General features: G+C 52.1%; 3 protein-coding genes across 13 annotated transcripts; 2 read left to right on the plus strand and 1 right to left on the minus strand.

The window, feature by feature from the left end:
* Positions 1–518: 518 nt before the first annotated feature.
* Positions 519–10970, plus strand: FCHSD1 (FCH and double SH3 domains 1). 8 transcript variants are annotated; one of them, XM_032627904.1, is made up of 21 exons: positions 551–587; positions 822–919; positions 1206–1322; positions 1511–1556; positions 1939–2006; positions 2311–2467; positions 2553–2689; positions 2788–2851; positions 3697–3825; positions 4267–4389; positions 4562–4657; positions 5087–5212; positions 5618–5722; positions 5918–6079; positions 6855–6983; positions 7061–7144; positions 7312–7429; positions 7527–7747; positions 8511–8598; positions 9526–9581; positions 9720–10970. In XM_032627904.1, the coding sequence occupies exons 5-21, from the start codon at positions 1996–1998 to the stop codon at positions 9783–9785; spliced, it is 1872 nt and encodes a 623-aa protein (XP_032483795.1). In that variant the 5' UTR covers positions 551–587; positions 822–919; positions 1206–1322; positions 1511–1556; positions 1939–1995; the 3' UTR covers positions 9786–10970. The 8 variants fall into 8 exon arrangements, with proteins under 8 accessions (XP_032483792.1, XP_032483793.1, XP_032483794.1 ...); XM_032627906.1 differs by having other exon boundaries at positions 2326–2467; XM_032627907.1 differs by having other exon boundaries at positions 2332–2467.
* RELL2 (RELT like 2) lies at positions 10223–14371 on the minus strand. 2 transcript variants are annotated; one of them, XM_032627911.1, is made up of 8 exons: positions 13570–14371; positions 13247–13381; positions 12904–13143; positions 12445–12510; positions 12283–12349; positions 11655–11840; positions 11012–11387; positions 10223–10415 (listed from the first exon to the last, which is right to left on the minus strand). In XM_032627911.1, the coding sequence occupies exons 3-8, from the start codon at positions 13085–13087 to the stop codon at positions 10407–10409; spliced, it is 888 nt and encodes a 295-aa protein (XP_032483802.1). In that variant the 5' UTR covers positions 13088–13143; positions 13247–13381; positions 13570–14371; the 3' UTR covers positions 10223–10406. The 2 variants fall into 2 exon arrangements, with proteins under 2 accessions (XP_032483802.1, XP_032483800.1); XM_032627909.1 differs by lacking the exon at positions 13570–14371 and adding an exon at positions 10861–10894 and having other exon boundaries at positions 10286–10415; positions 13247–13378.
* A 118-nt stretch (positions 14372–14489) lies between these two features.
* On the plus strand, positions 14490–26537 carry HDAC3 (histone deacetylase 3). Of its 3 annotated transcripts, XM_032628511.1 has the most exons (16): positions 14499–14613; positions 14721–14803; positions 15100–15160; positions 16132–16274; positions 18444–18525; positions 18657–18713; positions 18833–18888; positions 19278–19411; positions 19920–20000; positions 20426–20499; positions 20655–20719; positions 21937–22026; positions 22152–22210; positions 22469–22548; positions 22860–23017; positions 25884–26537. In XM_032628511.1, exons 4-16 carry the CDS (start codon positions 16165–16167, stop codon positions 25951–25953), a joined length of 1116 nt encoding a protein of 371 aa, XP_032484402.1. In that variant the 5' UTR covers positions 14499–14613; positions 14721–14803; positions 15100–15160; positions 16132–16164; the 3' UTR covers positions 25954–26537. The 3 variants fall into 3 exon arrangements, with proteins under 3 accessions (XP_032484400.1, XP_032484402.1, XP_032484401.1); XM_032628509.1 differs by lacking the exon at positions 15100–15160 and having other exon boundaries at positions 14490–14613; XM_032628510.1 differs by lacking the exon at positions 15100–15160 and having other exon boundaries at positions 14510–14626.
* Positions 26538–27468: the final 931 nt, after the last annotated feature.

Raw genomic sequence — 27468 nt, forward strand, 5'->3', positions numbered from 1 at the left:
TTGGCCCTGTCTTTTCCTCTGGTACTGGTTCCTTCCTGGCTCCAGGCGTCTTTCTCACCCTCACTCACGCAGGCTTTTCCAGTTCAGCGGGAATTAGGAAAAGGTCTGGGATCAGCCCTGTTTCTCTCATCACACGCATCTGCCTGCGCTCAGGCATCCAGTGATTCAGTTTCCCTGGTTACAGATTGAGTTCCTCACCATCCTTCACCCGTCGCGTCGGGATTGGAGGTCTGCATATGTAAATGAATGATTAGAAATAATTACGAGCTAAGTCAATAGCTCTCCACCAGAAATAGAACCGAGGCGTCTTGACACAGAAACCTGGGGTTCCCCCTACCGCCCAGCGGACGCGGCGTCCACAGGGCGGCGCGGACCCTTTCCGGGGTATTCTCAGCAGTAACAGAGGTTTAGTTCCTGCCGCTCTTGGCGCTTCGCGGCCCAGCGAAGAGACTGATCGGGCGTGGGCGGGGCGAGGGCGGAGCTGGGCCAGATCCTGGGCGGGGCTTAGCTATGGGCGGGGCTTCCTCGAGTTCCGGAGTCGAGTTGCTGCCTGGGCCGGAGCGGAGATGCAGCCGCCGCCCCGAAAAGTGAGCTTGGCCTGGGGACGGGGATTCCTGGCGGGCTGGGGGAGTGATGCGGCCCAAAGGGGCACCAGACCTGCGGTGGGGGGACGAAGAGTAGGAAGGGGTTCAAGGGCCAACCCAGAAGTAACCGAGGAAACAGCCCAGCTCCTCCCTGGCCCCGCCCCCTCACCGCTCCCTGCGCGGAGTGTTTTTCAGGTCCCTGCGCCAGGGGTCTTCATCTTCTTCTTACCCACACAGGTGAAGCCATCCCAGGAGGTGAAGCTTCGCTTCCTGGAGCAGCTGAACATCCTTCAGACCCGGCAGCAGAGAGAGGCGGACCTACTGGAGGACATCAGGTAGCCCTGACCCCCTCCACGTACCCCGACTTTCTCTGTCACACGCTCCGCCTCTTCTCCAACATACTACAGCTGTCGGGGTGGGCGGGGGTGAAGAGCTCTCCAACCTGCCCATTCGAGGCCGTCATCCTAGGCCAACCTCTCCAGATGCCGGATACGAATGATCCTTCCACGCACCCCAACACACATAAACACACAGGGACCCTCCCTCAAACCCCTTCACTCCACACCGCCCCCTCCACACCCACAATCAGACTTAGGACAGAATCCCCCCTCCCTCTTCCAGACCTGTTGGAAGGCTGGCACACGCTGTACTCAGCTGACCCCCATCAGTCCTCACCTCCAAGCACACAGATGGTTCTCCAGGGGTGGGGAGGATCCTGCTGAGGCTCTGAGCACTGAGGTGAGGTTGTCCTTTGCTGCGGCTGCCCGAGGTGATCTCAAGGACTCTCTCTTCAGTCTCAGGCCCTCCTGGTATAGTCACACTCCAGGCCTGGCTCCCCTCTCCCTCCTGCCCAGGCTAAGGAGAGGGTCGAGGGTGGGAGAAAAGGACCAAACAGTAAGACCACCCCATCCCCCTAATCTCCACAGATCCTACAGCAAGCAGAGGGCAGCCATTGAACGGGAGTATGGGCAGGTATGGGACTCCTTTCTCTGGACCTTCCCTTTTGTTCTAGCCTCCTTTACACTACCAGCAATGTGCCTCCACACGTACTCCTGTTCTGGTCAAGAGCAAATGCCTAGCACCAGGAAAATTTGTGTCAAATCCCTGCTGTGGTACTTTTTAGCTGTGTGACCTTGGACAAGTTACTTAACGTTTCTTGGCCTCAATTTCTTTCTCTGTAAAATGGGAATAATAATAACTGTACCTTCACGCAAGGTTGTTGTAAGGACAGAATAAGTTAATGCATGTAAAGCACTTAGCAAAGTGGGTGGCATTATTATTCTCTGATTGTATGTTCTCCCAAGTGGGAAGAGTCTTTGAAAGGGAACTGGGTCTGTGATGACTTTCCCACCAGGCACTCCAGAAACTGGCTGGGCCATTTCTGAAGAGGGAAGGACACCGGAGTGGGGAGATGGACAGCAGGTGGGTCCCATGGTGGGGTGGCAGGGAGGCCAGGGAGCCAAGAAGGGATGAGGAGCTCAACCCCAGGAACCTATGAGGAGGGCACGTGGGCGGCAGGTAGAGCTGACACGGCAGCGGGATAGCAGCTGACCCAGCAAGGACACTGGATGGGGGCGGAGGGCATAAGTGATCCTTGTGGCCGAGCTAATGGGCTGATCGATTGATGGACTCCCAGACGAGGGGGATGGGAAAGCAGTCTGTCTCCCATGGTGTTGGGGGGGGGGGCATCTCGTGAAGCTTTGGAGTGCTCCCCTCGTCAATGCAGACTTTCTCTGGGGAGAGGCAGGATGGTGTTTGGTGCCTGGCGCTGCCTGCTGGATGCCACCGTGGCTGGGGGCCAAGCCCGGCTCCAGGCATCTGACCGATACCGTGACCTGGCAGGAGGCACAGGGCGGAGCGCTAAGGAGCAGGTGCTTAGGAAGGTACGGCTCAGTGGATGGGGTGAAGGAAGGGCTGACTCAGGGATGGAGGTGATCTGGATCAGGACTTGTGTGTCCATGCCCCTAGGGAGCAGAGAACCTCCAGAGGGCGCAGGCCGAGGTGCTGCAGTCTGTCCGGGAGCTGAGCCGAAGTCGAAAGCTGTATGGGCAGCGTGAACGGGTGTGGGCCTTGGCACAGGAGAAGGCGGCTGATGTCCAGGCCAGGTGGGGTCATGGGGAGTTAGGAAGCCTGTGGCGTCGGGGGATGGAGCCAAGGTGCCATGGCTGGGCCTGACCTCCGCTCCTCTCCCTTGCCTGCACAGGCTTAACCGAAGTGACCATGGCCTCTTCCACACTCGGACCAGTCTCCAGAAACTCAGCACCAAGGTTCAGAGGATGTGGGCATGAGTCGGGGCAGGGAGAGGTGGGCAGATTAGTCTAGTGGTTTGGAACCCGGAGGCATAAGTCAGAGAGACTGGGATGAATCCAGGCTACCCTACTTCCTTGGTGCCTGACCTTGGTAAACTTGATCTCTCTGAGCCTCATTTTCTTCATCTATAAAATGGAAATAGTACCTTTGTTTTTCATTCCTTTAATATGCAGTTATTGAGGACTTCTATGTACTTGGCATTGTTTGAAACACTGGGGATATGATGGGGAACACTACCAGCAGAGCTCCTGCCTCCACAGCCTGGTTAGGGGAGACAGATAGTAAATAAACAAAGACTCAGAATAAATGAAAAGAAGGTGATATGATAAAGCATAACAGGGGAGTGTAATTTAGAGGGAAAGCCTCTCTGAGCAGGTGGCCTGAGTGTCAAGGAGGAGCCAGCCATGCAGAGATGTAGGGGAAGAACAGTCCAGGGAGAGGCAGTGGTGAGTGCAAAGGCTCTGAGGTGGGAATAACTTTGTAGGCTCGAGGAACTGAGAGAAGGCCAGTGTGGCTGGAGCACTGTGAGCAAGGGGACGAGCACTGTGGAAAGACTCAGAGAGGGTGCAGGGGCCAGCTCATGTTGGACCTGGTAGACCACGGTAAGGAGCAGTTGGGATTTTATCCTAAATGTATGCAGTTGCCACTAGAGGGTTTTGAGCAGGAATTGTGAGTATGTAAAATTTTTAGTATGGTTTGCCAGTTATCTCAGTAATGTGAGAATCCATTCTGGATCTGGGTTGGCCGTGGAAGGACCCCAAGGGTCCAGGGCTCCCACTTGACACCTATGTTCCTCTCCTAGCTGGCTGTCCAGTCGGCCCAGTACTCAGAGCAGCTGAGAGCGGCCCGCAATGAGTACCTGCTCAACTTGGTGGCCACCAATGCCCACCTTGACCACTACTACCAGGAAGAACTGCCGGCCGTGCTCAAGGCCAGTCTCAGCCTAGATACCCCTGCGTCTCAGCAGGGAGGGCGTCGTCTCCCTGCTTCCCACCACCATCAGGCTGTGTGGGGCTGGGGACCTAGTCTGCTCAGAGTGGGCAGAAGATACATACCTGGGTTCTGCTTCTGCTTCTAGCTGGCTGCATGACATTGTACAGAACACTTACCCCTCTGAACCGCAGTTTCTTCCTCAGGACTAACCCCTGCTCTGCCTACTTTATAAGACTAATGGGGCTCAAGGGAGAGAATGAATGTGAAAATGCTTTTTAAACTGTTAAGTGCTGTGCACACGTGAGGGCCTATTATTAGAAGCATAAAAATGTCTTATTCCTTCTCAATTTCCCATACCTCATACCCATCACCCATTCAAACCTGGACAGAGAGCCTGCTTGGGGGAAGGGTGGTGTCAGCATCTTGGGGTTCTCTCCAGGCCCTGGTCAGCGAGCTGTTGGAACACCTGAGGGACCCGCTGACTTCACTGAGCCGCACGGAGCTGGAAGCTGCAGAGATGGCTCTGGAGCATGCCCACCGTGGGGGGCAAGCGACCTCCCAGGTAAGCTCCCCAGAGATCCTCTTTACCCTTCTCTCCCAGTACAGCGCCCCCTCCACCACTGCATGTCTGCCCCTTTCCTTCTCACCTTGTCCTCTCTCTACCAAGAAGGGCTGGGGACAGGCTTGGAGAGGGAGCCAGTGAGTGGCCGACTTTGATTTTTTCCAACTCCCAGGTAAGCTGGGAGCAGGATCTGGAGCTTTTTCTTCAGGAGCCCGGAGTATTCTCCCCCACCCCAGCTCAGCAGTTTCAGCCAGCAGGGAATGATCAGGTAAGACCTCTCTGCTAGATGCAGTCAGGCCACTTGGAAAGGGGACTGTGGTGTAGGCCTCTTCCCCATTATCCTTGTCCTGGTTTTAACTTAGGGACTATTAAACCATGGAGAGAGGGTTTCAGAGCCCCAGTTCACCTCCCTCCCACCAGGACACAAATGAACGCACTTCCTCCCACCCTTCTGTCCCTTCACTGCACTATCTTCTTGATTCTACCTCTGTCCCTCAACCTGGATCTCACTTCTGGGACTCTCTGTGTGTCCACATGAATGCACTCCTGTGTCCACAGTCATAGGTGTGTGCTCCCACCTATTTGTCCCTGACCCTGGAGGTCAGGAGACAGGGAAGAAAAATAGGAGGGAACTGGAGGGAGGGGGAGCGGAGAAGGAGCAGCATCAGGGCATCCTCACAGCTCCCCGTTCATTCAGGTGTGTGTCCTGGAGCTGGAGCGGGGCGCAGGAGGTGTGGCCGGGGAGAGTGGCCTGGAGAAAGAAGTTCAACGCTGGACGAGCCGAGCTGCCCGAGACTACAAGATCCAGAACCATGGGCAGCGGGTGAGGTGGGGAGTGCAGGTGTCGGGGGTGGGCAAGAAGAGCTGAGAGATGGGGATCCCGGCGTCACTGGGGATGTCAGGGGGCTGCAGGCAGGAGGGGAGGGAAGGGTAATTTAAGCCGACAGTGTGGCACAGTAATTTAAGAGCGTAACCTTTGGGACTAGACTCACCTGGGCTCAAATCTTGCTCTGTTGCTTCCTAGTTATGTAACCCTGAGTAAGGGAGTGACTTAAGCTCTCTGGATCTCAGTTTCCTCATCATTAAAGTGGGGCTAATGATAGCACCCACATCACAGGGAAGATGAGATGACATAATGCATGTGAAACAACTAGGAAACTCCCGGGTTATTAGTAAGTTGTGCCCCATAGTATCTCCACCCACTCCTGTCCTCTGCGTCCCCAACCAGGTGCTGCAGAGGCTGGAGCAGAGGCGGCAGCAGGCTTCAGAGCGGGAGGCTCCAGGCATAGAACAGCGGCTGCAGGAAGTGAGGGAGAGCATCCGGCGGGCACAGGTGAGGCACAGCCCTGGGGTTAGAGCCACTGAGACCGCACCTCCTCCGGCAACACCCTCCTCCACTTCTTTATCTGATGGTGGGGAGACTGGAGGCAGGAGGTAGAGGGTGGACACATCTGGGTAGGAGGCTCCACTCACCTCCCAAGGGCAGGCCCAGCCACAGCCTTGACTGACCCCCTCTTCCCTGTGTCAGGTGAGCCAGGTGAAGGGGGCTGCCCGGCTGGCCCTGCTGCAGGGGGCTGGCCTGGATGTGCAGCACTGGCTGAAGCCAGCCATGACCCAGGCCCAGGATGAGGTAGAGCAGGAGCGACGGCTCAGCGAGGCCCGGCTGTCCCAGAGGGACCTCTCTCCCACGGTGAGCTCCCTCCACTCCCTCCCCATACACACCAGGAGGGTAAAGAGCCCCAGTGGAAAGCAGAGCTTATAAAGTGGGAATCACACTAGTAGCTAACTCAAAGGGTGGTTGTGAGGCTTAAATGAAATCACTTAAGTATGACTCTTCGCACAGTTTGTAACATAGAGAGCTCTCAATGAACTTTTATTATGGAGTATAGGATGGTGGTTATGAAAGGTCCCGAGAGCAGACTATAAGCAGTTTGAGTACCAGCCACTCCACTTACTAGCTGTGTGATCTTGGAAAGTGACTTAGCCTTTCTGAGCCTCAGTTTCCCGTTAAGTAAACTGAGGTTGATAGTTTCGCAAAATAACACTGGGTTATTAAGAAGTTTAAACAAGACAATGTACGTAAGATACTTAGCGTTGTGCTTGGCACATATAAGCACTAAATACTGTAACTCTGTGATTATTGTTAGTGTTATCTTGCTCTGTGGTGGTTCTGCCTGTGACCCAGGGTGAACGGATGGGTGGTACTACCCTGGAGGAGGATCCACAATGTTAAGGGTAGGATGGGGTGGGAGGGAGGTGCAAGAGCGAGGGGATATGGGAATATATGTATACATGTAGCTGATTCACTTTGTCATACAGCAGAAACTAACACAACTTTGTAAAGCAATTATACTCCAATAAAGATGTTTAAAAAAAAAAAAAAAGGTAGAATGGAGGAGTGAGAGATATAGTGGGTGGTGCTTGAGACTGGGCCTCACAACGATGCCTGTTCTCTGTCCCCCCAGGCTGAGGATGCTGAGCTGTCTGACTTTGAGGAATGTGAGGAGACGGGGGAGCTCTTTGAGGAGCCCGCCCCCCCAGCCCTGGCCACCAGGCCCCTCCCCTGCCCTGTCCATGTGGTGTTTGGCTATCAGGTATGAATGGAGGTGGGGACCTCAGACAGGCAGGGATGGAGAACAGCCAGTCCTGAATCCTTCTTTGTGGGGCCCAGGCAGGACATGAGGACGAGCTGACCATCACAGAGGGCGAGTGGCTGGAGGTCATAGAGGAGGGAGATGCCGACGAATGGGTCAAGGTGGGTATGGACCCGGGGCTCTGCCCTTGGCAAGGGGGCAGTGGGAGGGACTTCTCTGTGGTCCGTAAAGACCCAGCCAGGCAAAGCTGGAAGCCTGAGTGGAGGAGGGCCAGGGCCATGGACTGCTGAGGCAAGCCTGCTTTCTGTTCACGTTGCTGGGTGAGCAGGCTCGGAACCAGCACGGTGAGGTAGGCTTTGTCCCTGAGCGGTATCTCAACTTCCCGGACCTCTCCTTCCCTGAGAGCAGCCATGACAGCGACAATCCTTCGGGGGCAGAGCCCACAGGTAAGAAAGGGAGAAGAGTTACTGAGTGGTTGTAGCCCTGGTCTGGGGGCACCGCTGCCCGCCTCTTCCCCTCACCATCTCTCCTGGGCTTCCGCAGCGTTCCTGGCCTGCGCCCTGTACAGCTACACGGGACAGAGTGCAGAGGAACTGAGCTTCCCCGAGGGGGCGCTTATCCGCCTGCTGCCCCGGACCCAGGATGGAGTGGATGATGGCTTCTGGAGGGGAGAATTTGGGGGCCATGTTGGGGTCTTCCCCTCCCTGCTGGTGGAGGAGCTGCTTGGCCCCCCAGGGCCATCTGAACTCTCAGACCCTGAACAGGTGAGGCTTCCTTTTCCCTGGGTCCCCAGGCACCAATGAGTTGACCCTCCCATGCCAGGGAGGTCCCATATTCGTCTTAATGTCCCCTCCCCCCCCTATAGTGGCTTGGGATTCCCCATCTCCTTTGGCACAGAGAAAAGGGAAACCAAGGCAGTCTTCATTAGAGTTTGGTTGTCCTGCTTTAGAGCTGGATCTTAGTTCAGCTTCCTATTCTGTTACTTTAGGCAGTGATTAGACCTCTCTGAGCTTGTTTCTTCACATGCATGTAAAAGGGGGACAGTAATGCCTCTTTCAGGAGGCTAACTATCCTGATTAGAGATAATGGAAGTAAAGTGCTTAGCACAGTGGCCCATAGGTGCTTTGATATATGGTACCTGTTGTTCTAGCAAGAAGAGCATAGGAGTAGGAGTCAGGAGTTCCAGCCAGGACTTTGTCACTAACTAGCTCTGTGATTTTGGATAGATGGATTAACCTGAGTCTCACCTCTGACATAGGAATCATCAAATCCTTACCTCATGGGGTGGTGGTGAGGACTGAATGAATTAGTGCATGTGAAGTGCTAGCAAAATGCCTGGGACATATTAAGTGTCAATATATATTGGCTGTTGAAATGTGTATCACCTACAAGCCCCACCCAGATACAAGCATTTGGTCACTCTCTGAACTGGGGAGTGACGGGACAGGAACTGAAGATGGGATGGGAGGAAGAGCTGGTGAAACCTTCCCACATGCCGGGAATAACTCCCTGCCCCCTCATCCCCAGATCCTGCCATCCCCTTCCCCTCCCAGCTTCTCCCCTCCTGCACCCACCTCTGCCTTGGATGGGTCGCCTGCACCTGTCCTGCCCGGTGGTGAGTAGAAGGAGCTGGGGCCCTGGGAGGGTAAGAGACAGGAAGGAGGAGGAAGTCTGGAGCTCCTGGGTTACACTCAGCCCCTCTGCCTGCCCTCAGGAACCTCCTCCATCAGGCTCTCTGATGCCTGATGGTAGAAGAGCTTGGGCTTTGGAGCTGGGCCCACTGTTCAAACTCTGCTCTATGACGTCCTAGTGTGTGATTTAACATGTCTGGGCCTTTACAGAGTGAGGAGGAAGGTCCCTCCCTCACTGAGTTGTGAGAGTTAAAGGGATGTGTCTATAGCGTGCCCAGCGTTGTGCTGGGCACATAGCAAGCATGCAATTAGTAGCTGTTTTCTCATTATTATTATTTTAAAAATTAGCCAGTTTCTCCCACAGTGTTTTCCCAATACACATCCTCTGCCCTTAGTGTTCTTGAATCCTGCAAACACCTGGTTTGCATCATTTTCCTCATCCGTCTTTTCTATTTTTTTCCTTGTTTTTGTTGTTACCTCATCCATCTTTCCTAAAACCATCTTTTCTAAAAGGTTCTTTCACTTTCTTCACTGCACCCCCCACCCACCGCGACCCTGGAACCCCGTGAGCGTTTTCTGCACCCCGCTTCTCCAGCACCCGTCATTCACTTTGAATGATTTAGTACTCAGTCATTCATTGTGTCTGTTAGTGTTTCATTATGCAGTTCCTGGCAGCCATTAGGGGTGGGGGCGGTGTGGATCCCTCCTGCCCCCGGGTACCTTTAGCAGGCCCGATTATACAGCAGGTGCTCAATAAGCGTTGAGGTTGGATGGATTGATGGATATTATGACCCAGGTTAGTGACTATTTGTTAATTCAACAAATATTTACCGAGTGCCACTGTCCTAAGTGCTGGCGATACAGAAGCGAACAAAACAGTCGTAAGACTGACTTGTGGTTCTTATTTCCAGACCAAGACCTGGACTGCCCTGGACCCCTGGATGTGATGGCGCGTCGACTCAGGCCGGTAAGGGCCCCGCCCTTGGAGGAGAGTGTTTGGAGAGGGGTCACTCCAACTTGTCCTGTTTTATCTGCAGGACAGAGGGAATGGACAGGGATATCCCCAAGGGAGGCATCTGGTGCACTGACTGTGTGTTCCCTACAGATGCGTCCACCGCCTCCCCCGCCAGCTAAAGCCCCGGATCCTGGCCACCCAGATCCTCTCACCTGAAGCCAGGGGGAATCACTTTCCCCCAGTGATGCTGCTGCCCCTATCTCCGTGCTATCAGAGACCACCCCTCCCCACGGTGATCCAGAGCGACACAGCCAAAAGCTGGAATCTCCCTGATTTCCGTTCTCACCTTCACGGGTAGAAATTTCTTCTCTCCCCATTTCTGGGGCTGGAACCCACTCCTTTTTTGCCATCATCCTCCAGCCATCTCTAAGGGCTGAAACTACTCCCTTTGTCTTCTGCTACCACCCCATCTCTAGGGTGGTGAAGTACCCTGAAATCTCTGGGACTGGAATTCATCCCCCAAAGTCTCGAGTGGCTCTGGCTTATTTGTGTCTCCACCCTGGTTCTGTGAATCACCCCACTCCAGATGCCAGAGCCACTGGGGATGGGGGCAGGCCTGTCAGAAGGAGCTGGAGCCAGTATGCAAAGCAGCTGTAATCGTCTGAGCGGATTTATTGACAGTGAATAAAGGGCACAAAGCCCAAGCCAGGGCCTGGGCCTCTTGTGCCAAGAGGGCAGGGGGTCTAAGGTGCTATTGCTTTAAGGGCCCACCAAGGGCAGGGGCCTGCTCCCAGCCACACGCTCTAGCACATGGAGTGAGGTGATGGGGAAAGCATGTCAGGCGGCCTGTTGGCAGACAGGGGAAGGGGAAGAGACTGAGGACCAGAGGTGGGACTTCTCCCAAGGTCCCCCAGCCTGAGACCGTGCAGTTCCAGGTGGAAGTAGGGCTGGTCCCTCAGCTGGGGGGCAGTGCTGTCCAGTTGAGAGGAGGGGCTTCATGCCCACCCAACCCCTGGCCCTGCCAGCTGGTAGTCCATCAGCGCAATGAAGGAGAGGAAGGGTAACAGTGTTGCCTCCTCTTCAAGCTGTGTCCCCGCTTTTCCCCAGGGGCTGCAGGACCTTCCCTGTCCCCTGGAGCACAAGCCCACTCCCCACCACCAAACCAAGGAATATGTACCAAAGGCTAAGCCTGCAGTTTAGCTTGGGGGTTCAGGGAACCAATGGGCTTAGGTAGTTTAAAGTAGGGGGTGGGAGGATGAGATTATCTGACTTGGGGCCCAGGCAGACTCACCTCACACACCCCCTGCCCCCTGTGGTGGGGACACCTGAGAGAGAGAGGAGGGGTCACCAGTGGGAGAACAGGAGGTGGGTCATATCAGTGCCCCCCTAGAGTAGGGGCAATAAGAGCTGAGCCCACCGCAGCCCACCACATGTCTTCATACCTGGTGATCTGAGGTGTCCGGTTTGCTTGGCTGTCCATTTGCCTCTTGACTGGCCAGCCCTGGGCTTGGGCCCCTTCCTCCAGCCCCCAGCATCGACTCTGCAGAGGCTCCAGGGCTCCTCTCAAGTGCACGAGGGACTAGGCTGCTGTCCCTGAGTCCTCCATTACGCACTGGGGGGCTGGCAAGGGCCAGGGGCTGCGGCCTCTCAGGGGGAAGGCTCTCACTGGCAGGCATCCCTGTCCTGGGCTGCCCTCCCCCAGACCCCTGGCCACCCCCTGGGTCCTGCCCCCCACCAGATCCCCAGCTCCTGTCCGTGGGGGAGCCATCACGATGCTCATGCAGCCCATAGCGCTTCTCAATGTGTGTCACGCGGAACCTGGGAGGGGAGGGAACACTGGGGCTTAGGACCACCACTCAGAGGCTGCTTGGCCCTTCCCTCCGATCAGGGACATCCTGGGTTTGATAGGCACTTCCCTCTGGCCTAGGGCAGGGGAGACCAGATTGTGGGGCACATTGTGCAGCCTGGCTTCTGCTGCGGCTCACAGTCCACAAAGAAAGAGCCAGGGCCTACCTTTGGAGGCAGGTGCCTGACCGTTGGGGTCCCCACCTCAACCTCCCTTTCCCTGGGGCACTCTATACCCACCTGCCCACAGAGAACACAGTGGTCTCCCCGGGCCGGGGGCGACTCTTTCCTTCCTTGGAGCGTCCCTGACGGACAAGTGGGGGTCTCTTGTTGCGGCTGCAGTGGATGCAGGGGGCTGCGGAGCCCAGGTGCACTGTGTGATGATGGGAGGGGGCTCCGTCCTGCAAGCTGGAGGTGGCGTCCACGCTGGACGGTAGGGAGGAAAGGACCAGGGGTGACATTCCCAGTTTTCTTCCTGTTCGACTTGCTCCTGTTCTTTCAGCATGCTCCTTAAACCCCAGATGCCCCACTTGCCCCAGGTCCCACCATTCGTTTCTTGTCTTTATCTAATAAACTCAATATGAAGATATTAGTGACCATGTGTTCTCCCTTCCGGGGCTAAAAAGCGGGCAATGCTTAATGCAGAGGAGTGGCATAAGGGGTGAAGGTTAGGCTTGATGATATCCAGAGGAGAGATGTGGGTCTAAGGGCTCAGGATTTCTACAAAACGTCCTTCTTCCTGTATGTTAACCAGCCTTACTCTCCCCTGTCAACCCAAACATGCAAGGAGACTGGGAGAGGAATGTGCAGGAGGAGAGGGTACTCTCCAAGGCAAGCTCAATCGTGCTGGCCCTTGTTCTCAGCTCACCTGGACAGCTGCATTGTCCCTTCTCCTTCACTGTCCCCTAGCATCTCCTTCAAGGCCTCAGCATTGGCTGAGGGGAGAAGGAAAAGAGGGGGTCAGTGGAGGCAAAGGCCGGGGCAAGGGGAAGTTGAGGAGGTGGGGAACGAGGGGCCAGCATACACCCACCTTCATTTTGGATGATGCATCGAACAATCCTCTCTACTGTGTCCTCATTCATGTCATCGTCCTCAGCTGAAGGATGAAAGAGGTTGGTAAGGAAGCAGTAAATGAGTCAGCTTTGGGGGTACATTACCTGGTGGCTTCTGTGGCTTCTTGCTCAAGACCTACTCCTTTAGCAAATTGCCATCGTGCTGTACATTAGCATTTCAAGGGCCAGGGCAGAAAAGATGGGGAAATCAATGGGAGTCCAAGACTCATCAGTGGGCCCTTCCCACCCATGCTGCCTACTCTAGCCCTGCTTTCGGGGTGGTGGCAACCCAATTGCTTTTGCAGAGTCAAGAAAGCATTACTAGACCTCCTGAAAACTTGGTCGGGATTTGGCCTGGGTCTGTTGACCAGGAAGAGGTGTGGGGAGAAGGGTCAGGGAGAAAGGTGACTGAGCCAGGTTCCAGGCTGTTCACTCACGGGGCTGGAGCTGGGTGTCATCAGGCTCCGAGCCCCTCGAGGTGCGGCAGCGGTAGCCTTTCTTCTTGAGCACGTGGCAGATCATGAAGCCTACCAGGCCCATGAGGAAGAAGACCAGCACAAGCAGGAAGAGCATGTACAGCCCATGTTGGGGCGGCTCCAGGTCAGGCTGTGGTTCCGACATGAGGCCCTGGGGGGCGAGCGCGGGCCAGGGCGCCTCCTGGGGTTAGGGGGCTGCAGCTAGAGATGGGGGGAGGGATAGGAATGCCTTCTTCAGGATCCGAGACAGGCAAGCCTCTAAGGTCTGGCCCCACCCCCTACCCAACCAGGGAGCTGTCCGTGCCAGGGGTGCTGGTCCGGGCCAGGGGTGCCAGACGGCAGCTGCGCAAGCTGTCTTCCTCGACCCTGGTCCGCTTCCCCGACGCCCAGAACGTTCCCCTTTCCAGCTTGTCCTGAGCTTCCGTCCCTCCCAAGGACACTGCAGAGCGAGATGGGACGGAATTCTCAGGCGGCCTGCACAAGGATCGTGCCTGAGTCAGCGTCCACACCTCCTCTGCGTTGGCCTGAGCCAGGCCTCCACAGCCCCCTCCCCTTCCCGTACTCTCGCGCACACACCCCCTCCCGCCTTTCTGTTCCTCCCATCCTGACCACCTGGCCCACCGGTACCGGTGGTTTAGCTCTGGCTCCGGCTCCGGCTCCGGCTCGGGTTCCGGTTCCAGGGGCGTCCTAGTCCGCCTCAGGGCCCCCGACGCCCTCCCGGCGCTCATCCCTTGCTTTCTTCCCCTCCCCCCTTCGCCGCCTCAAGGGCTCCGGGCTGCGGCCGCAGATACCCTTGCCGCGGCAGGCGGGGGGAGGGAAGGATGGAGAGGGATGCGGGCTGGTTGGGACCGGGGAGAGGCTCCGGACAACTCCAGCCCTGGGAAGGGAAGGAGAAGGGGGACGCCGCCGCCGCCGCCCTGGGTTCCCAAAAGCCTTCGACCGTCGCCGGCCCGGGACCAGGGGGCGGAGCGCAGGTGTGCCGGGCGGAGAGCTAGGGCCTTGCGCGCTTGTGAGCGCAAGTGTGATGCGCGCGTGACTGCGCCGCTCCCCCCCTTCCCCGACCCCGCGTCGGGGGAGTGTGCGGTGCCGAGTCTGGGTCCGGTGAGGAGGACAGGTAGTCAGGCGAGAGTGCTCTCTACTGGTCTATCGGGCACGGCTGGCCTGGCTCCTGCCCTCAGATGCCCCGGCCGGATGTGTAGCAGGGAATCTTCCCAGCGGGTCGGAGGGAGCCGGCTTTCTGCACCCGAAAGGAACAGCGTGGCCGGTTCTCCGGAGCCTCCTAGAGAGGTGACATGGCCTGCGCCCCGTTTTGGAGAGGTAGCTGGACGGGATGGCTCGGCTTCCCGAGGACTTGACCCCCGCCCGGAAGGAAATGGCCCTATCATACTATTACCGACGCTACAGTCCTCCGGCTCAAGCCCCAGAACCTAGAAGGGCGTAGCAAGGCGAGGGCGGAACTCCGCAGGGGGCGTGGCCTGGGCGTGGCCTAAGGGAGGCCGGCTTGGGTCTCCCAGTTCCGCAGAGGCAGGCTGCGTGCTTACGCAGCACGCAGGACCGGGGGTGGGGCAGGCGGCCAGGCTGGCGGCGGAGGCGCTGGGCCTGGTCCCGCCGGCACCATGGCCAAGACTGTGGCCTATTTCTACGACCCCGACGTGGGCAACTTCCACTACGGTGAGGGAACAAGGTTGTAGGCGAGGGATTTCGGGACGCGGAGGTTTCGAGGTCGGGGCTACAACTCCAGGAATGCGTACTGACGAACTCTCTTCTCTCACCCCCAGGGGCTGGTCACCCTATGAAGCCCCATCGCTTGGCATTGACCCATAGTCTGGTCCTGCACTACGGTCTCTATAAGAAGATGATCGTGAGTCTCGCGGCTTCTGCTGGGGATTGAGGTTGGGGAGGAGCTGCGGCCCTAGGGATGGGTAGGCTGCCCTGAATGCACCAAGAGCGACCCACCCCTAGAGTGTGTGTGGGGGGGGTAGAAGGAACCAGGAGCACTCCCATATGCAGAGTGTTGGTGGGTGCATCCACTGACTTAATGAGAGATACTTTTCCACCTTAGGTCGGCCATCTTTTGACCTCAAGTGGACCAACTCTTGGCCTAGGGGTAGGGTGGAGTGGGGCTGGTTTGAAAACACAAAATTTCTCCCTCCCCAGCATCTTAGGGCAGTTCTGTGGCCTCAAAGAACGGAAGGCGGCTGGATCACTGTATCTGGATGTGAGGTTTACCCTCATTCCCATACCTTCTCTCCACCTCCAAGCTAGAGCTCCAGGGAGGACTTTGCAGCCCTCTGTGTAAATGTGTATGTGTGTGTAGGACAGAAGGAGATGTCCTGGGTATTCCCTTTTCAACCTAGAATACCACCCGCCCGCCCCCCCCCCCCACATAGTTATACTTAATTACTACCTATCCCTCCATCTCCTGGATATACACATGCTGTCTGTTCCTGGCCTGGAATTTATAGCAGTGATATGTGATTATAACATATTGCTCGGCCCTGATGCATTGCAAGGGGAATTAGTCAACAGTATGAATGAGTGTCCACTGCTTGTGCTGAGGCACAGACAAGTTAATTGGTCGTAGAAAAGACTGAGGTGATGTTAGTGCATGAATCCCTGACTCTCTTGAAATTGTTTGCCAGTATGTGCCTTTGAGCATTTTCTGGGGAGAGAAAAACTTTTTGCTCTTGTCCAATTTCTAAAGAAGTGTGTGAACCACTCAAAAGATAATAAATCTCTGGCTTATTAGCACCTGGGCATCTTGGGTTTTAATTAGAAGGTTGTCGTGTGTCCCATATTATTTGATTCCAAAATTAATAAGAACTCAGAGGAGAGAGTGGACAGAATCAGAGCCCAGGGGAGATGAGTATGAAGAGAATCAGGAATAGGAGATCCAAGGAACAGGGCAGGTGGAAGGGGGTTAAGGTTTGAGAAGGTAGGAAAGGCTGGGCTGGAGGTGGGATGGAAAAGGCAAGCCCAGTGGTCTTTAGGGGGCTTGATCATAATAAACCACCAAGCTAATCAGTCTCTCTTCACTGACATTTGTCTCACAGAATAACAAGGATTGGGGGGCGAGGGGACTGCTGTGTGTAGTTTTGGACAGTCCCCAAGTCTGGGCTCAGTGTGGGCAGTCTCAGCCCAGTGAGTGGGACTGACCCTGCCTGGGTTCACCTTGTGTTTCCATCCGAGGTCTTCAAGCCATACCAGGCCTCCCAGCATGACATGTGCCGCTTCCACTCTGAGGACTACATCGACTTCCTGCAGAGAGTCAGCCCCACCAATATGCAAGGCTTCACCAAGAGCCTTAATGCCTTCAACGTGGGCGATGACTGGTGAGGGGAGGACTGGGACCTTTGATGCCAGACACCTTGTTGCCAGGCATTTCAATGAGAGTACTTGAGTGAGGTCTTGTGGCAGCAGTGGGAAGATATGATGGAGGGGGGATACTTGTCAATGAATCATCATTTACTCGTTTATTCAACAAATATTTATTGGTCATTGGCTCTAGGCCAGGCCCTGTGCTAAATGCTAGGGACGCAATGATCAACAACAACAAAACAATTTTAATATTGCACTTGTGCTAAGGCCTCTGAAGGAGATGTATATGACAGACTATGAGAGTGTATACATGGGAGAATTCTGTAGCCTGGGCAGGGGCTGGTCAGTGGAGGCTTCCTAGAGGAAATAATAAAGATTGAGCTGAGATCTAAAGAAAGTAGGAGGTAATTAGAGGAAAGGTAGTTGGGAGGATGGAGGGTGAGGGGAAGAATGTCTTGGGCAGTAGGGACAGCATGTGCTAAGGGTCTGTGGTAGGACAGAGTGAGACTTATTTGAGGAACAGAAAAAAGGCCACCCACAGAATCTGAGAGTGATCTGAATCGAGGCTAAAGAGATAGGTAGGGCCTTTGAAAAGTAAACAGCCCTATTATGAGTTGGGGTTTTTAACCTCTTGAGTAGGGGGAAGTCATCAAAGTGTTTTAAAAAGCAAGAGAGTGATTAGACACTACCACATTTATGTTGAACTCATATCATAAGAAGTAGACTCAGAGTTAGGCCCTGTGGGAAGAAGGTGGACAACAAAGATAAGCCATGATCCTTGCTTCCATTCTAGTCTACATCCACAAAAATATAGTGACCACAAGAGCTGTCATCTACACACTTCATTTCTAAACTTTTTGTTAGGGAAAATTTCAAACATTTCTGAAAGTACGGTGAACCCGCATGTATCTATCCCTGAGCTACAACACTTAGAGCAAATGGCTAATCTTACTTCGTCTATATCCTCCCATGTTAGATTATTTTAAAGCAAATTCCAGATGTCACACCCTTTTATCCATAAATACTTTACTATATATCTCCAAATGATACTCTTTTAAAAAAAGTGAACAATATCATCACACCTGAAAAATTAACAGTAATTCCTTCATATCATCAAATATGCAATCAGTACTTAAATTTCTCCAGTCGTCTCAAATTTTTTCCTTTTTGCAGTTAAATTAATTAAGATTTAAACAAGGTCCACATATTATATTTGGTTGCTACGTCTCTTAAGACTTTTAACTTATAATGTTTCCTTCTCTCCTTTGAATTTATTTTTTGAAGAAACGTGGTTGTTGATCCTATAGTTTCCTACAACAGCTACAGTTTATTGAGTACTTATTCTGCTGTGCCAAGGATTACTGGTATATCCACCTAATTCTCACACCACCCGTGAGATGTACTAGTCCTTTTCCTGATGGTAGGCATAAGTACATAAACTGAAATTTGAGGAGATTTTGGTAACTTAACCTGAGTCACATAACTGGTCAGTGGAGGTGGCAGGATTCAGATCCAGAGCCTAGGTTTTTAAACACTACACTAATCCGTTTCCCTGAAAGATCCTACCAATAGAAGCAGCCTGGGCTGGAGGATAGAGGCCAACTCCTCAGGCTGGCCCTGAGCACCTTCCCAACCTTATCCCCACACCCCTGCTGCGCAGGGTGTCTTCCTGGAATACCCTTTGTTCCCCATTCAGCCTCACCAAGGCCTTCTCAGCCTTCACACCACCATGAAGCTTCATGCCATGAAGCCTTTCTTGACCACACCAGTCGCAGTGGTCTGTCCTGCACACGCTGCCCTGCCCATTGGGTTTTTCAGTTGCATGCTGTCTTGGGAGGTTTCTTGTTCTTTGTGTTATTGCTGCTGCTATTTCTGAGTTCACTTTATAGATCTGGGAATGCAGAGTCAGCCCTCAGGCCACAGCTGGGGCCGTAAATGCTCTTTGTGCAGCTAGGGAATACTACCACTGGGCTTCCCTACTTCCCATCCAGTGCCTCGCACAAGGCTCGGTACATGGTTTGGTCTAAGATATTTGTCAAATAAATTTGCAGATAACCCAGGTATGTAGGAGGGGCAGGGGGGTTATTGAAGCATGGAGATCAGAGGGCTTTGGGGTAGGGAGAGAGGTGTAGGAAGGGAGTGGACGAAGGTAAAAGGGCTCCAACTTGCTCTTCTTCCTGCAGCCCAGTGTTTCCCGGGCTCTTTGAGTTCTGCTCCCGTTACACAGGCGCATCTCTGCAAGGAGCAACCCAGCTGAACAACAAGGTGACCATAGCCCCGAGTCCTATTTCCCCCTTCCTGTGGGTCCCTGAATCCAAGGCCTTAACCCTGATCCAGAGCTCCCAGCTTTGGCGGTGGGCAGGAGAAGGACTGTGAGTTGGGTGTTTGTCTTTCAGATCTGTGATATTGCCATTAACTGGGCTGGTGGTCTGCACCATGCCAAGAAGTTTGAGGTGAGTGAGGAGGAGATGGGGGAGACAACAGCTACTGTAGGGTAGGAGGTCAGGATGACACTAGGGGGCAGCTGGGTGGAGGAGTCGTTCCTCTCTGTAAGACCACTCTCTTACCATAGGCTTCTGGCTTCTGCTATGTCAATGACATTGTGATTGGCATCCTGGAGCTGCTCAAGTAAGTAGCCTGGGAGGAGATGGGGGGACTTAAGAGGCTCTTGGCTGAGGAGGTCTGAGACTGCCCTGGCCCTGACCCTGACCTCCACCCCACACTAGCTTTTCCCAAGTTCTTGATGCTTTTCTCAGGCTGCCTCTTCCTGTGCTCTGCTGCAGATTCCCCGCTGCCTGCTCACATTTCAGCCTTCTCTGCACATCCCTCTCCTGTCCCTGCCTCCAGGCTGGAGCCCCAGGGTTGCCCTTAGGGAACTGGTGGTATTAGGTTTCAGGTGACTTGGGCCAATGTAGACTCTTCATAATTCCAGACCTTGTGTTTGGGAGGAGTGGGTTGGGGGGTTTTCCTCCTGGGGTTCACCTCTGCCTCAGACCCTGGCTTTGCCCTCACCCCAGGTACCACCCTCGGGTGCTCTACATTGATATTGACATCCACCATGGTGACGGGGTTCAGGAAGCCTTCTACCTCACGGACCGGGTCATGACAGTGTCCTTCCACAAATATGGAAACTACTTCTTCCCTGGCACAGGTATGGGAATAGGAACGTCTGTCCCCTTCATACTCTTCAGCTCTTACCATGACTTTCTCCTCCTCAGCCTCAGGTCTCAGCTCAGATGGCCCCCTCCTTGGAGAAGCCTTTCCTGATCACCCCGTTACTCTGTCACATCCCTCTGCTTGGTTTTTTCAGAGCACTCACTGCTGTTTGAATTTATTGTGGTGTTTTGTTTTGTTAACTGCCTCCCACCTTATCATGCCTACCTCCCAAGAACATAAGCTTGGTGGGATTTCAATCATTTCGTTAGTTCTCTTTACTGCTGTATCCCCAGTGCCTCGCTCCCAGCTTGGCTCATGGTAGGCCCTCCAAAAGTATCTGTTGAATGAATGCAAGCTGCAGGGGACTTAGTGGTTCGAGGGAGTGAGTGGTGGGCGCACATAGATGGAGTGAGAGGCCCTCGGAGTACAGTTGGGGTTGAAGCGGCTGGGTTATAGATACCTCCCGGGTACCGCTGCCACTCCCACCCCCCACTTCCCTACAGGTGACATGTATGAAGTTGGAGCAGAGAGTGGCCGCTACTACTGCCTCAATGTGCCCCTGCGGGATGGCATTGATGACCAGAGTATGTACTGAAGTCTTCTCCCGCTCACTAGGCTCCTTCTCTCTCTCCTTGAGTTAACCTCTTCTGCCTGATGTTGTCTACTGTTGGGCCAGGTGTCCTTAAGGATGAATGGCCTTCAGAGGGACCATGAATTCCCCGGAAATTGTATGCAACATATTGTATGTGCATTTTTCTGGGAAAAGGGTCATTAGCTTCCATCAGTCACTCCAGAAGTTCATCAGACCCCACCTAGAAGTTCAGAACCAATGGTTGCCCCTTTGGGTTGCCCCATTTCTGGGGCAACATCTAGAAGCGTATACTTTGGCTTTTGGTAACTTCTGCCACCCGTTCCTGGGCTCCACGCTCTCTGAACCCCCTTTTTCCTTTTGTTCCCTGTCTCCCCATCCCCTTGGGGTGCCAGGTACCCATCTTTGGCCCTCTCCCAGGTTACAAGCACCTTTTCCAGCCAGTTATCAACCAGGTGGTGGACTTCTACCAACCCACGTGCATTGTGCTCCAGGTAATACTGTCAGTGCCTCCTCAGGCACTGGGCTTGAGGGAAGAGAGCAGGAAAGAGGAGAGTCCCTAGGCTGGTGGGGGAAGGGAAGTGAAGGACATCTGTGACATTCTGAGTAGTTATCTCACTGTAGCCCCCTTGGGTTTTGATTTTTGCAGTGTGGAGCTGACTCTCTGGGCTGTGATCGATTGGGCTGCTTCAACCTCAGCATTCGAGGACATGGGTGAGACCTGCCCTCCTTCCACTCCCCCAGGTTTTCACGTGGCCTTGGGCCTCAATACATGGAATGGGAGTAGTTGGGGAATGGACCTCACCTCCTTTTGGGACTCAAAAATAGCTACATGTTGTACTTTGAACCAGAAATGTCACCTTAAACAGTGTTCCCCAGTTGGTCATTCATTCACAGTAGGTTTTTGTTAAGCACCTATTATGTTCCAGGCATTGTACTAGGAGATGGGGATGCAGTGGGGAAACTCCCATGGAGTTTACAGTTTAGCCTAGGAAACAGACAAAAAATAAGTAAGCAAACAAGACAGGTAGATAGTTATAAATTCTGTGAAGGAAAAAGATAGAAAGCTAAGACACAGGATAACAATGGAGAACCTACTTTAGATAGCACGATTTGGAAAGAATTTCCCAAAATTCTGAGCTGAGACCTGGAGGCTAAAAGGAGCGAGCCATAAAAGGAGCAGAGGGAGGTCTATCCCAAGCAGTGAGAAGGACCCATGCAGAGGCTCTGAGACAGGGCAGAGCTGGTATAGTGGAGGAGATGAAGTAAAACCAACAAGGTAGGGACAGGGAGAGCAGGCTGCAGGTGGTTTGAGGTGAGGTCTGAGAAGTCGGCAGTGGTGGGGTCGTGCAGAGCCTTTAGACCCTGGTAAGGAGTCTGGATTATATTTCAGATGTGATGGGAAACTTTAGACAGGTTTTAAACAGGGAAGTGATATGATCCGGCTTATATTTTAAAGTGACTGCTCCGAGTGCTGAATGGAGAAAGGTTTGGGGTGGCGGGGGGGCGGTACACAGGAGTGGAAGTGGGAAGACCAGTTAGGAAGCTATTGGTATTGTGTAGGCAGGATGCCAAGTTGGAGGAGGTGGTTGATGGAGAGAAGCAGATGATTTGAGTTATATTTTGGTGGCTAAACTGACAGCACTTGCTGGTGCCTTGGTGAGAACAGTTGACTAACAGGTCGGGTGCCAGGGTGGGTGCTGAGCAGGACAGAGGTAGGAGTGCACCCTATTTTAAAGTTTTTATTGAGACACAACATGTGGATAATAAAGTGCGCAAATCTCAGGGATATAACTTAGTGATTTTCACTGCCTAGATCAAGACAGAGAACATTTCTAGTTTCCTTGTGCACCTTTCCAGGCAATATCTAGAAGCGTATACTTTGGCTTTTGGTAACTTCTGCCACCTGTTCCTCTGGTTCCTTTTAACAGGGAGTGCGTTGAATATGTCAAGAGCTTCAATATCCCTCTGCTGGTGCTGGGCGGTGGTGGCTATACTGTCCGGAATGTTGCCCGCTGTTGGTGAGCACGCCCCCATTTTTCCTCCTCCCCCTTGTCCAGTGTGAGCTAGGGGCTCCCTGAGAGATGGCCAGGTGGGCCCTTCAACCCACTTGTTCAGCCCGCCCCCCTCTGCTGGTTTGTTTCAGGACGTATGAGACATCGCTGCTAGTAGAAGAGGCCATTAGTGAGGAGCTTCCCTACAGTGGTAAGGACCACCCCATGATGCCCCCAGAACAGGAAGGCCATTTTCACAAGACCCCAAAATGGCCTGGTTTGAAAGCAGGTGGAAAGTTTGACTTTCTCAGAGCTCTGCAGACTAAACCCCTGAACCCAGGTCAGGGAAAAGGTTGGGCAGCTATTACGTAGGGGTTTCGGATGGAAAGGAAAGGGAGTGGCAAGTCTTGGGACCTGCCTGCCTCTATCTGAGCCATAACGTCTCCTCCTAATCTCCTTTTCCCCCAAGAATACTTTGAGTACTTTGCCCCGGACTTCACGCTCCATCCAGATGTCAGCACCCGCATCGAGAATCAGAACTCACGCCAGGTCAGCAGCTCGGAGAAGCTGAGCACCGGGGCGGGGGAGCCCAGGAGAGGTCCAGGATGTGGGAAGTCAGAGAAACCAGGGAAGAAAAGAAGTTCTCAGCCATCACTGTCACTGTTCTCAGCTAGGAGTCAGCCCAGGTTAAAGCAGAAGCAGTCAGGGTTGGGAGGAGGGACAGTTAACAGCTGGGAGACTCAAACTAAGATGTGAGGTGGGATTGAAACTAGGACAGTAGGGGCAAAAGGCAGTTAGAAGCATAGATGCCCTGGGAATCCCTGGGAGCTGCTCACTGTCTATTCCTCATCCCCAACCAGTATCTGGACCAGATCCGCCAGACAATCTTTGAAAACCTGAAGATGCTGAACCACGCACCTAGTGTCCAGATTCACGATGTGCCGGCAGACCTCCTGACCTATGACAGGACTGATGAGGCTGACGCGGAGGAGAGGGGTCCCGAGGAGAACTACAGCAGGTCTGGGGCAGGGACTTGAGAGCAAGGGATTCCCACAAGCTTTTTGGGGAGGTTAAGAGGGAAAAAGTACATTGGAGGGCATTAGCCTAATTGTCCTTGGCTTACCTCCTTTGGTATGTGGCAATCCCACACTTTTCTGCCCTGCTTCTAATGACGTAAGTAACATGTGTTTGTTGTAAAAATTTTAAACAGCACCAAAATATGTTCAGTTTGCTTTTACATGATCCCAGACACGTTTCACAAAGTATCCAATGTTAATAGTTTGATTTCTATCTTTTCAGATTTTTTCTGTAGATTACAACTGTACTATTTAACATTCACATATAAACACAAGGGCACACATACACTCATTTTCAGAGTTGTGCAGTCTTTTTTTTTTAATACAAATTGGATTACTCTATACATGTTCTACAATTTCCAACTTTTTTTTTTCACGTAACAGTGTATCTTTCCATGCCAATATATATAAAAATCTGCTTCATTATTTTATTAGCTGTATAATATTCCATTGTGTGGATGTAGCATAATTTAACCAAGTGCCATTGACAGGCATTTACATTATTTCCCATTTTATCCATATTACAAAGAGTATGGAAGTGAATCCCCGTCCATATACATCTTTGCATGCTTGTTTGAGTGGGTGAGATTCCTGGAATTGTTGTTGCTAGGTCAAAGGCCGTGTGCACTAAAAATTTTTTTATTTGTTGCCAAATTGCCTTCCATAAAGTCTGTAACAGTTTATATTCTTGCCAGCATTTTACTCACTCCTTCCAGATTCTAAGCTGGACAGGTCACTGCCCATGTACTGCTCTTGAAAGGCCCTTGGATTTCTTTCCTCTGTTAATTTTCTCAGCTGTATTATGTACGTGTGTGTGTTTTTATGTCTTTACCTTTCTGAGATACATATTAAAATATTTACAGATGCACTGAATAGGGGGAAACAAAGACTAGAATAGACTTTTTAAAAAACCCCAAACCAGGCTTTTCTGAAAAATGAAGGGAAAAAACAGCAGAACCCAGAAGTGCAGAAACAGATGCACTTAATAGAGAACAGATTTCCTTACGTGACTGGGGGATAACCACAGCTGTACGCTTGTAGGACACCTGGTCCTGCTCCCATGCACTGTTAGATGTTTGATCTGGCTCTGCTGCAGAGTCTGATGGGCTTCTCAGTCCCTTCCAGAATCTTCTCTCTGTCTTAGAGTTCAGGCTTTCAGATGTCTCCTCTGGACCTGGGCTCTACTGCTTAGACCCTTGGGACCACTCCAACCCTTATCCTCCATGAGTATCCCCTTATTTTCTCTCTTGGTTGAGGAAGTATCTGAACATCTGGCCTCAGGGATCCTTTTTGACCCCTCATCTCCTTCTCAACTTCTCCAGGTCTCTGGGGCTTGACTTTTAGAAATTGATTTTCTTAAAAATCTGTTTTTAAGTTCTTCCTTTTGGCAAAGTTTGTTTTATTTTTATCTGTAGTTCCAGGCTGGCATCTGGGCCTAGTTTCTTCTCTCAAGAGCCAGCAGAAGCCTCAGGCCTCTTCCTGTCCTAAGCCCTACCATCAGACCACCCACTGAGCTCCTTTTCTTTGATGCCTATAGCTCCAGCTTGCATATCATTTGCAGAGTAGTAATAAGTTTTACCACTTTTTGTGGGTTTGCTAAGCAGCAGACTGTTACTGAGTGCTTTATATTAAAACATACATGATACAATGTCATCCTGTCATCAGTCTCTTGCCATCAGACAACCCTAAGAGGCGCTATTCTTAAGTTACCAGAAGAGGAATCTAAGGCTCAGAGAGGCTAAATAACTTTCTGAAAGTCCCACAGCTAGCTAAATATCAGGGCTGAGATTCAAACTCGAGTCTCTGACTCCTCACCTTTAACCCTTGTGCACTTAGAGGTAACTGAGACATTGCTTTCCAGGCAGAGGGGCCTTTCCCGACTTTGTTCCCCGGCTTCTCTTTGATGACTTTCTTCCTTCTTTCTCAGTTATCAGCCGTGGGCAGGATAATTCAGTTATACATATTCTCCCAGAGAATAGTTTTCCAAAAAGAAAGAGAGCAGTATTGAGTACTTATGGGACCTTGTGTTGCTTTCACATCCCTTTGCTCACTACAGGTTTATAGTATATCACTCCTCTGCTAAAAATGCTCCTTTCCATTGCACTTAGAAGAAAATCCAAATTTCTGACGGTGGCTTTAAAAGGCTCTGCATGCTTTGAAAGGCCCTTACCTATGTCCCTGGTCTCATCACTAATGACCATCGTCTGTGCACACTTCCCCTAGCCATCTTGACCTCCTTTTCTCACTGGAATACATCAGTCTCCGTCCACCTTATAACTTCTGTACTAGGTTTTCTTGCAGCTTGGAATGGTCTTCCTGATGTCTTTGCCTGTCCAGCTTCTTCTCAGACTTCAGGTCTTACCTTGTTAGAACAGCCTCTCCTGATAATCCTATCTGAAATTTTACCTGTTTCCTCCCATCACGCTCAGTCACATCCCTTTATTTCATTTTATTCATAGTGCTTTCCACCATCTGAAATTACCATATTTATGTTTTTACTTTGTTAGTTATTGTCAGTCTCATTTATTCGGTGAGTTTTTTGAGGATAGGCAGAAACTTTGTCCGATTGATTCTCTACTGCTAAGGCTTATGACAGTGTCTGGCACAGAGCAGTCTGTCAGTAAATGTTTATTGACTATATGAATGCATGAATGAATAGCAGTCAGTCTCTACCAGCAGAAGGAGAGGAGTGGTTCCCTGACAATGGGGGCCTGAGAAATGGCTCCAGAGAGGGTACCTATGTGGGAGAAGATTGGAACTTGGAGAGTGGGAACCTGACCTCTCTTTCTCTCTTTCCTTGCTTTGTAGGCCAGAGGCACCCAATGAATTCTATGATGGAGACCATGACAATGACAAGGAAAGCGACGTGGAGATTTAAGAGTGGCTGGGCTTGCTGTGTCCCCAGATATTCCTTTTTACCTCTTGGTTGGGTGGGAGGGAAAAGGTGTGGCTCTTCCACCCTTGGTCAGGTTACTCTCAGGGCTCTTACCAACGCTGGGGGAGGGTTTGGAGACCACATCTTGTTCTGGAACCAACTATCCCCTCTTTTCTCCCTCCCAAGGTCTGAGAATGGTACCTATTAGGGATTGGATGGGGACAAGGATAGCCATCTCTAGGACATCTTGGGTGGTGAGCCCTAGAGGCCAGTCCCAGCCCTTCTGGCTCACTTATTCCTTCCCTACTTCCCTCTAACCCAGAGACTTTAGGGGTGAGGGGGTAGACAGGAGTAAGGTTGCCTTTGACTTCCTCCTGGGTTCTCCTAATGCAGGCCTTGTTTCCAGTGCAGGTGAAGAGTAAGGGATTTTAGGGGGCTCTGGCTCCCTAACACCTTAACCCAGATGATGGGAAGTGCAGTTTTGAGATCGGGGAGGATGTGAAAATGTCCTATTCTAACTTCTGGCTTTATGTCCATTTTACCACCCTTTTTATTCAATAAACCAAGTTGGTATTTTTTGTACCTTTTGCCTTTCTGGGAATATTCTTAATTCTTGCTAGCTGCCTGTGTATGAAGAGAGAGGAAATGGGGTGATGATGTATGTAATAAAAATCGTAGTTAACATTCATTCCGCACTCAGCTTACCTTAGGACCTGTATACATGTATTCTACATGGATTGTCTTACTCATATATAGGGAGTTAAGAGAGCATTTTAGTTAAGAGTCAGACAAACCTGAGCAGATTACTAGCTTAAGAGAGGGAGTAGAAGATGACTTCAGGTTTTTGAACCTGGGTGTTGGGATTGGTGATGCTAGTTGGTGAGGATACACTGAGATCAAATGGTGACTGACATAAGCAGTTGCTCCTTATCTTCATTGTCTATGTGAAGAATGATGCTAGATATTGTAGTAGCCACAAACATGGACTCTTCCCCAGTAGGGAGTAAGATAAATGCTATAGTAGATGTAGACAGTGGTACAAGAAAGAAGAGTAATACCTGGATCACTCCTTCCATGCTCTGATCCTGTCGTTTCTCAACACTAGCATAGAAAGTAAGTAGCTTTTGAACTGTTTTGGACAAACTGATTTCGAAGTGTGGGCTGGACAACTCTGTGCAGCTGTCCATCAGGCAGTTAGAAAGTGGAAGGTAAGAGATGAAGGTCAGATTTAGGAGCCAGCCAGCTTGGCAGAGTCTTTGTAAAATAACAGACCCTAGACTGAGCACTGGGCTCCCTAATGAGTGAGTCACTGACTGCCCTCCAGGAACATGCAGTTGAAATCTTTTGCCAGTCGTGGGAAAGATAAGTCCAGACTTTGAGGACTTACTGGGTACCACAGGCTTTTCACACAAGGGACTGATGTAGCTATTCTTGAGAATAGATGAAATCACTGAGGGAGGAATCAAGCTAGTAGAGCAAAGAACACACTTTTGGAGAATGCCAGTTTTTTTCACTCAG

This window comes from Phocoena sinus, chromosome 3 (assembly GCF_008692025.1).
Source record: "Phocoena sinus isolate mPhoSin1 chromosome 3, mPhoSin1.pri, whole genome shotgun sequence".
Taxonomy (NCBI): Eukaryota; Metazoa; Chordata; class Mammalia; order Artiodactyla; family Phocoenidae; genus Phocoena; species Phocoena sinus.